This window comes from Bidens hawaiensis, unplaced genomic scaffold (assembly GCF_021521415.1).
Source record: "Bidens hawaiensis isolate Kalapana, Puna unplaced genomic scaffold, B.hawaiensis_p1.1 tig00010102_1, whole genome shotgun sequence".
In the NCBI taxonomy this organism is placed as follows: Eukaryota; Viridiplantae; Streptophyta; class Magnoliopsida; order Asterales; family Asteraceae; genus Bidens; species Bidens hawaiensis.
The window spans coordinates 817396-827181 of record NW_027491762.1 but is presented as its reverse complement, the minus strand read 5'-3'; the positions used below and the strand labels follow the sequence as shown (position 1 = coordinate 827181).

General features: G+C 33.4%; 1 protein-coding gene and 1 long non-coding RNA gene across 2 annotated transcripts; both read left to right on the top strand.

The window, feature by feature from the left end:
• Positions 1 to 5673: 5673 nt before the first annotated feature.
• On the top strand, positions 5674 to 6061 carry LOC143534187 (uncharacterized). The gene is made up of 3 exons (XR_013135494.1): positions 5674 to 5723; positions 5855 to 5936; positions 6005 to 6061. It is a non-coding gene; the product is annotated as an uncharacterized LOC143534187 (long non-coding RNA).
• A 469-nt stretch (positions 6062 to 6530) lies between these two features.
• On the top strand, positions 6531 to 8424 carry LOC143534186 (protein OSB1, mitochondrial-like). The gene is made up of 4 exons (XM_077028742.1): positions 6531 to 6723; positions 6886 to 7024; positions 7886 to 7949; positions 8027 to 8424. Exons 2-4 carry the CDS (start codon positions 6899 to 6901, stop codon positions 8284 to 8286), a joined length of 450 nt encoding a protein of 149 aa, XP_076884857.1. The 5' UTR covers positions 6531 to 6723; positions 6886 to 6898; the 3' UTR covers positions 8287 to 8424.
• The last annotated feature ends 1362 nt before the right edge of the window (positions 8425 to 9786 follow it).

Genomic DNA, 9786 nt, shown 5'->3' with positions numbered 1-9786 from the left:
AAATGTTACAATGAAGAGCATTTTTAGAGCAAAAATCAACATTGAGCTTGAGAAAGATTGCAATCGGCTAAGAGTGATTCAAGCTACAAAGGAGAGTATGAGCGATGAAGCAACAAAAAGCAATGATCTCTACCAACAAGTTCTCAAACAACCTGAAAGCACGTTTAAGACAGAGGCAGTAAACTACCTTGAAAAGCAAGCTTCATGCTATGGTCAACTTCATGATGTTCTTGAGAGAACAGCTCACAAGGTATATGTGAATAAGAGACACAAGCTTGAAGGGGCCCAAGATATCCTTGACAACAACTAGGGTTCGTGATGACTGCTGGTGTGGTGGTTTATAATAAAGCTTGTGATTAGGTTGTTTGATAAGTTGGGTTGGGTTGTCTTTTGATGTAAATGGGTTTGTCTCATATGAATGTCTTTTGAACCAGTTTTAATATAAGATCAGTTTATTTACGATGCATTATTCAATTAAAAAAAATACCAAAACAAAAAAAACAATTAGATGTTCTACTAACCAACTTACACATTCAACCACGAAAAAAACCTAAAACAAAAGTTTGAAAGAAAAATATAAACAAAACGTAACGGCTAAAAACTATTCTTCTCGAAGTTGGGGACATGTTCGGCAGTTATGACCATGTTATTGACAAACTTTGCATTCCCTATAATTCTTCCCGACCAACCTATAGCTATCTCTTTCTGGGATTTAATCCTTTTATGTGACCCGCGACCCTTGTTTTTTATACCACTAGGCACTCGGACGGTCACCTCTGATGGTTGATCACACCCTAGAACAGCAGCAAACCTATCCCTTTTTGATAAAGTTGTTCTTTTGTATCTTGTCTCATCGGCTTGTTTGATCATTGTATTAATTTGATCTCTGACTTTAATTAGTTCATCAACATCAGTTACATAGCTATTTATAAGATACTCACTGGCCAACAATATTTCCCTTAAAATCTCTTTAACTTTGAAATTTTTGTCGTTACCAAAACTTGAAATTGAGCAGTTCTAGGATTTACACCAGCATCTCTCTTCCAACGATCCAACATGTATTTCTTTGGGAATCTTGTAACTCTAAACAAATTTAAAATATAAAGACTGTGACAACACAATAACCTATAATGTTCAAATCTTTTGCATCCGCATGAAATCGTCGAATCAATTTCATACTCACCATCCTTCTTAAACAAAACCTAACAGACAAAAAAATATTAATACTTTAAACATTCTATTTCTAATCCATTAAAAACAAAACTAACACGATCTGTGACAAAAAAAACGTTTAAACGTTCTAACACGTTCTGTAAAAAGAATTAACTCAATCTTACCTCCAAACATCCTGGACATATGCATTAAAGTCAAATATAGAAAACCTCACAAAAAATTTTCCTTCGGTTGGTTTCAAACATGCAACACTGCTTCTAATATGATCCAGTTTATCTTGGAAATCATTAAAAATAGCCCTTGTATACATCAGTTATGCTTCTTTCTCAAAAGGGTTTTCACTAACTCAAGCAGGATGCGTGTACCTAGTATCATGATCATTTTTCTTATCATTGTGCCTTTGAATCTCCATACAATGATCAAAATGACTAAAGAACTCAACAAGTGATAACTGTGAGTTAGAAACTTGACAAAAAATGATTTTCACTTTCTGATCTCGATGTAGTTCGCATAAACCAGACAATGGTTCATCCCTATAATCAGCAGGTATCCAGTCATATCTCATTTCAAATATTTCAGACAACCATTTATTTGTTTCGAGATCATATTCCCTCATTATAAGTTCCCACTGCGTTTCGAATTCTCATTGAGAAATTGCATCCGTCCAAACAATGTCACATATTTTACGTTTAAAAATCTTCATTGTTACAAAGGGCAACACCAACCTGATGTTACAAAATTAAAAATTTAGTAATACGTTCTATTTCAGTAAAAAAGAATAATATGTTCTATATCATTCCAATTGAAAAACAAAAACTACTAAAATACAAATAATACGTTCTCATACGTTTAAAACTATGCAGTTAATATAGTGATGCATGCTAATATGTTTAGACGTTCTAACACGTTCTAATACATTTTCATAATACTGTGATACATAAAAATAAGTTACCTTATCAGCAAGTTTTTTCATAATATGCCACATGCATAACCGATGTCTCGAGTTTGGGAAGACTAAGGAGATTACTTGCTTCATAGCAGGATCTTGATCAGTAACAACCACCTTTGGGGCAATACCGAAAGAATCAATAACAACTTTCAAAAGCCATGAATAAGATTCAATATATTCAGATGATAACAACCCAGCACCAATTCTAACATTTAAACAATGATTATCAATGGCAGTAAATGGTACAAAAACCATCTTGTACCTGTAAAACAAATTTATAAAAAAAAAGAATTAAATAAAAATAGTTGTATAAATATTAAAAAGTAAAAAACAAATGTATTAAATTGACATACTTGTTTGTCTTGAATGTGGCATCAAATGATATAATATCTCCAAAAGCCAAATAATTCTTCTTTGAAATCTCGTCAGCCCAAAACAAACGATCTAACTCACCATTATTATTAACAGTGTACTCAAACGAATAATCATCACAATAGTTTTTCTTCCCACTTAATCTCTGTACAACCATTTCAGCATCATATTCACCAATAAAACAAGTTAAACTTTGTTTAAAATTCTTACAATCATCTTTGTAGCCCCAGCTTCCTCAAATCCTTCATACTTTGTCCTCAGAATATTAAACGCCTTTACGGGGCCCAAATTCAATGTTGACATCTCATATATAATATCTTGTTGTACATGAGTCAACCGTCTATTCGATCGAAGAAAATGCATATCATTTGAATCCACCATTTCATGATTATGTCCTTCAACAAATTCATTTATATCAAACCACAAACCGTCATCAGATTTAAAAAAATTTGAGCTCAACAACCACACCGAATTGTTGGTCTCTTCCTTCTTTTATAATATGGTATGTTTGAACCATCTTTTTCAGCCATAGAATCAGAACTGTTTGGTGGTTTGTGACCTTCTTTTGAACAAGTAAAATATTTAGACTTTAATAAACCGTCATTCATGTATGAACCTCCTTTACGAACACAAAAACCAGCTTTCTTTGCATATTCACAATAGAAATCATATGCATGATCAACAGATTCAAAAACCATTCCTTTCATAGGTTTACAAGAGGCATTAACTTGTGGTATGACAACATCTGATGAAGGATCTGATTAAACAAACAATTTAAGTCGTAAAATATAACCAGTTCTGCTAACACGATCTATTAACACATTCTATTAATACGTTCGATTAATACGTTCTAAACAAATCATCCATTGATAAATAACACTTTTCAATTCGACAAAACCTAATAAAAACTACAGTTAAGTGGTTAAGATATCAAAAAATTGACTAAAACATATAGCTACAGGTTACAAACAAATACTAAAATAGATATAATTTAGAATCTAATCAAATATCAAAACAAATTAACAAATTAGAAACATCAAAATAGATTATTAATAACCAAAAACATTTACACGTTCTAGTTATTAATTAATACGCTCTAATCCTCAAAAAACAAAAAAACAATGAATCCTATTCACGATTAGCTGTTAAAACACATAATTTGAAGTCTAATCGAATCACAAGTAATTGACGAACTAAAAACACAATACCTATCATGAATTCAACAGAAAATTAACCTTAAAATCCAAAAAAATAAGTTACCAGTCGATTAAACTAAGTATACAACTAAATAAATCAAAATTGATTAAAATTAAACCTCGAATTACTTACTTTGATGATTGTAATACATGACGTTCAAATCAACGAAGGCCGTCAAGTTAATTCGAATAAGAAAAATCGATAATTCGTAATGTTAATTACAGAGCAGTTTTTGGATACGTGATCAAATTGAATAAAACAAGGTATACTACAAAACGGTTTCTAAATATACAGGCGTGATTGAATTTTTAAATACTGTAAAAAAGACAAATATACAGGCGTGATTGAATTGTTATCCACATATTTCATGTGGCTTTTAATAATTTCTAGGTCTTGCTTGAAAGATAAAACAAATCATGTAAGTGTTTGCTAATTTTTTGGTTTTAATATATAAATATTAAGTTTTGACAAACAGTTCATATTTGTTGACTTTGTTTGGATAAATACATTTATAGTTTAATGTGTAAATACCAATGTGAATACTTTCAACAATATTTTTGATAAAACCAATTGTATATTGTTGTTTAGGGTTCAGGACTTTGCTTTAGTAGAGTATGTTGGTTTGTTTGTTTTTTCCAGTATTGGCAGCTCATTTTAGGTGGAATTTAAACAGTTGAGGTTAGCCAATTGCAAGTTGTAGTAACTCTTATTTGTTTCATATTCTTGGTGCATTAAGCTTCTATGAAAGTTGACAAAACAATTAGTGTTCAATCTGCCAAGGATAACATCGAACATAAGTGGTCAATATCCGTTACTGATAAGCCAACATTGAGTTCATGCCTTTAGAACGTATCTCGGTTCGAGTTCGACTCTTTAGAGGTTATGTTTAACCTCTAAAGAGATAGCATCGAACATAAGTGCTCAATATCCATTATTGATAAACCAACATTGAGTTCACGCCTTTAGACTGTATCTAGGTTCGCGTTCGACTCTCTAGAGGTTATGTTTAACCTCTAAAGATATAGCATCGAACATAAGTGGTCAATATCCGTTATTGATAAGCCAACATTGAGTTCACGCCTTTAGACCATATCTAGGTTCGAGTTCGACTCTTTAGAGGTTAAACATAACCTGAGTTTGACCCGTTATAGATCAAACATAAATGAATCGACCTGTTAAGAGATAAAGTTAAGCGAAATGTACCCGGTAAAGATAAAACATAACCCAAATCGATTAGTTGTAGGTTAAACGTAACTCGAGTTCGACCCATTAGAGATTAAACATAACTCGAGTTAGAGACTAAACATATCCTTAATCAACCTGTTAAGAGATGAAATATAATCTGAACTGACCCGTTAGAGATACAAGATAACCTACTTTTTTTGTTTATTATTTAAGCTTTTGATCTTTGTTTAAATTGTAATGTGATAGTTGCGGTAATTGGCGAGTTTGTATTGTGTTTTTTTTGTCTTAAAATGTTTGTGTTGTTAATGTTGGTTTTTTAAATGATTGTGTTAATGCTAATGTCACTTATTTGGTATAAAAGTAACCTTTATGGGTTGGCATTATTTTTGTAACTTGACAAAAGAAGAAGAAAACTTTGATATGAAGGGTCCTGGTGCATTAGAGTCCTTAACTCCTTGGTATAACCTTGCAAGAAACAAAACAAATATTTTATTTCATTACAATGAGGGTAAAGTTTGAATTATCCTAAATACCCTTGTAACAGTTAGTTTTGTTAGTCACGTCAAAAGGATAAACATGTCATTTTGTCAGGGGTTTTCAAGAAAGTTGGGAGAGACGTTTGAAACACTGCCTAATTTAATACCTTTTTGAAAATATTGTAACTTCTTACATGATTTATTCTACCTTTCTATGTATAAAATTGACCAGCCAATATGGAGTGCTGGATTATGTTTTCAATCTTTCATGACTTAAGGCTTGCCTTACATTTAAGTTTTGATTTGTTGTTTTTTGCAGGTTCTGCTGTTGGCGGATTTCTTCCAGTTTGCCATGTTTGTTGCTATTGAAGGTATCATTCAGTTTTAGTTTTAGCCAGTATCGTTGTGTATTCTTTTGTGTTGTTTGCGCATTGATTATGATATCTATTTAGGGTGTAGTATACAATTAACACTATGGATAACCATAAACCAAATTAAGCAGGAGATAACTTGCAACTTGCCTTCCCAGAGGAGGCTAGGGAGTAATACTTGCAAGACTACCATCGATTTTTGGGTAACTAAAGGTAATTTTGATTATTAAACTATTGCAAACATGAATATAACCGAATACTAATAGCAGGTCATCTTACAGAATCGATGAAATTCTTCAATTACATGGGAGCAACTAGCGGTTAGCAAAACTTCCCCCAATAACAGCTGCAAATTTCTCATGAAAAAACTTTTCCCAGTGACGACGGTCGATAGCCGATAACATCTAGAAAGTAAACAGCCAACAGACACATTTTGCAACTACTCACCCACATTCGTATATCTAATACAAATACAACTATTGGGAAGATACTATTGTAAAACCAAAAGATGTTGCTACAATACTAGATTTTCTTAAGTTTTATATAAAACTTAGTTTGATATATGTAACCTTTTGTGTTTATTTCGCCCGGCTCGTTAATATAGACATGAAAATTTTAAAACAAAAATAAAAAGAATAGAGGCCTAACCCCTTAATCAAGTTAAGAAGGCAAAATAACCTAAGTCCTAAAACCACCGCCTCAGATAAAAACCTCCCACCCGCCAAATGTGGGGGGCCGGTCGTCGTCTCCGATCTCAAGGTCTGAGACAATTATTATTATTATTCTCCAGCCGGGCGTTGTCCGGAAGCGTGATTTACCGGCACACTCTCCGAACACAACGTCCTTCCACTGTTAAGTGGCGGAAGGAGCTCCAAAACTCCGCCAGTTTCATCGGCACCGTCAATTCCCCAATCAAGACAGTCACCGGTAGCCACGGCGCACTCGGTGTTCATACCCGGATCAGAGTCGACCCGCCGTCGGGATCCAACAGATTCCTTTCGTGAGAATTTCTTCCTTATTTCTGATTTTCAACTCAACTTTGAGTAATTTTATTTAGCTTTCAACATAATTGGTTAATTTGTATTTTAACATACATGCTCATTTGTCTCTGTATTCTGCCAGTTGTTAGTGGAAAATTATTTGCATATTGTATTCTCTGCAGGATATGGTTGGACATGTGGGGAGATATGGCGGAAATAGCGATCCAACATCTGAAACTAAACGACTATATATATGTTTCAGGGCATCTCAAATCGTTCACAGAAGCTTCAGACAATGGACGCGTCATATCGTTCCCCAAGGTTCGTATACAATTCTAAGTATGACCACATGTTGTTTCTACTTTAATCCTGGGCCACCTGCCAGTTGTAGGCCGATCTTTACCTGTTTCCACTGGTTAAGTTGTTAGCAGAGTATTGGAGGGCCCGTGAGTTCTTTTCTTAGCGGGTGGGTTCTCATGTTCAACAAAAAAGATTCAAGTATTGCTGAATTTTCATTGTCTTATGTTCATATTCTACGCTTCTAATTATGGGTGTAAACTAACCGAAAGTTCAGCAAACTGTTCGTGAACTGTTTCGTTGGAAGTTTATTTACGTTCAACGAACGAACATGAACAAGGAATTCCGTTGTTTATTTAATAGAATGAACTTGAACGAAGGTCTTCGTGTTCGTTTACGTTCAGTAGTGTGTTCGTTCACTTACATTTATGTTTGTTAATGTTCATTTGTTTACATTTGCTTATGTTTGTTAATGTTCCTTAGTTTACGTTTGTTCATGTTCGTTTGTTTATATTTACTCGTTAAGGTTTTATATTTTATATTCTTCAATTTTTTAGTTTAGGATCTTAACAATTAAACTTTTAATATTCTATGCTTTTATTATTTTATTATCTTAACTTTTTATACCGGAAATCGTCGTACTTTAATTATATATTTTTTTGGGTGATTTATGTCTAATACTCAAGTTATTTATCAAATTAATACATGTTGGTTTGTGTTCGTGTCTGTTGGTTTATGGAATAAACGAACAAATACAAACGAACACGAACAAGAAATTTCGTTCGATATGTGTTCGCGAACCGTTCATTTGTCTGATTAATGGTTAACGAACGAACAAGAACAAGGTCTTGTTCGGTTCGTTTATAACTCTACTTGTAATTGCAGGTTCTTGTGAAAGAAATAAACTTTGTTGCAAATACCAATCAAAAGATTAACAACAAAACAGAAGGTAAATGTCATGCCCTTAATCATACTTACATTTTATATGCATAAATGTTCATATGTATGTACTTTCTCATATTGCAGACCAAGAATCAACTCTAGAAAAACGAAGAAAACGACTCTATCTATGGCAAGTGTTCTTCGCCAACCCTTACGAGTGGCAGGATTTACGAAAGCGTAAGGTCAACCCTAGTCAACCCGACTTTAAGCACAAGGGCAGCGGTGAAGCCCTTTGGTTGAGGCCATTTGATCCACCATGGGTTACAAGACAATTACAGCTACAAGATTCTAGAATGAGTGAAACATGTATTCACCCTTCGAGTATATCAAGCTTCCAGTTTTAACATCAGTTGAATATTTGAGGTATCATTTTTTCTTGAAATTATACATATAACCGAGTTTTAAGTAGGATTAAGAAACTACATCTGTACAATGGTATATGTATGAGGTCTATCCAATCTAGTGTAAGCTTTTTTTCAAGACCAAAATCTACTATTATAATAAACAAAAATGATGGTTGAACCACATTAACCTTAATTGGCCTAATTTTTGCCAAGTGGCACTCTATCTTTGAATCTTTAGGTCATAACTATTTATAACTAAATTAAAATAAAGAAATTAAAACCTTCCATATACATAACTAAATGTATTCTTTAATTTTTGAATTCTTTCTTCTATGAAAACAAAATTTTATTATCAATTAATAATTAGTGATTTTCTTTAAGTTGTGTATCACTAATTACGTAGACAACTAATAATCTAATATACAGTAGTTATTAGTTACCGTAAAGTTTGTTTATTTCCATTAGTGATTAGTGATTCCCGTCAGCAACTACGAAAACTAAATATTTTTGGTCTCCTTCATTCCTTAGCACTAAACACCTTTATTTGATAGTGTCCGTACTCATAAACACACCTGATGAGACTTTCATAGCTCTTCTCTTCAATCAATTTACCTTATATACAACAAGTCCTACATCCAATTATGTATTTTATATTGCGCGTCATATATTAATATTGTATTCTTGACTGGAACGAAATCGCCCTCAAAACCCTAGCATGCTACAGATGCCTTACTCTATTAAGTAGAAATGGCGAGACATGGGGCTCCTTTTTTAGGAAGATGGCCAATGTTTGGGTGGAAATCTGAGGCGGCGACGACGTGCGTATGAGATGATGGTGTTGACGACGACTAGGTGGTGTTCTTTTGTTGGTTCAGATCCATGTAGTTTTAAGAAACTTCAAAGTCGGGTTTGATTCGTGGGGGATTACCACAACATGTGGGGGTCGTAAGCAGCGATCAAAATCAGTGGAGGTGGTGATAGGTAGTTCTTGGTGATGGACGGAGATTCTTGGTGGCCACCGAAGGTATCATTATTGGTGTTGTGGTGGTGCAGCCGTGTCGGTGGGGAAATGAACGAGTGAAGAAGGTGTGATGGAGAAATGAAAAATATAATTGTTAATTTTATTTATTACACAAACAGTCCCTTATAGGTAAAAGGACGAAAATGCCCTCATGCGCAATGCACATGGGGTTATTTAACTGAATAACTTAACTCCCGTTAGTGTAAAGGACTAAAACCGAGCCAAACATGCAAATAAAGGATAAAGAATGAAAGTCATTTTGGAAAAGGACCTATTCCATAATTTTGCTAATTCAAAAGGATAAAAATTGTAATTTTTTCTATACATATATTATATACTCGGGTTACAAACATCATATTACATATGGTTTTCATATAAAATTTACATGTATCTATTGGATGATAACTTTTTTATAGCTCCCCTAAGAAATATGCAGGAACTATTTCATTATTTAAATAATATATAAATATAATTTAATT

Bases quoted from the DNA above. Each gene is read 5' to 3' on its own strand.
- LOC143534186 (XM_077028742.1), top strand. From the start codon at position 6,899: ATGTGGGGAGATATGGCGGAAATAGCGATCCAACATCTGAAACTAAAC. The intron at 7,025-7,885 runs GTTCGTATACAA...TTGTAATTGCAG, and splicing joins GCGTCATATCGTTCCCCAAG to GTTCTTGTGAAAGAAATAAA. The intron at 7,950-8,026 runs GTAAATGTCATG...CTCATATTGCAG, and splicing joins GATTAACAACAAAACAGAAG to ACCAAGAATCAACTCTAGAA.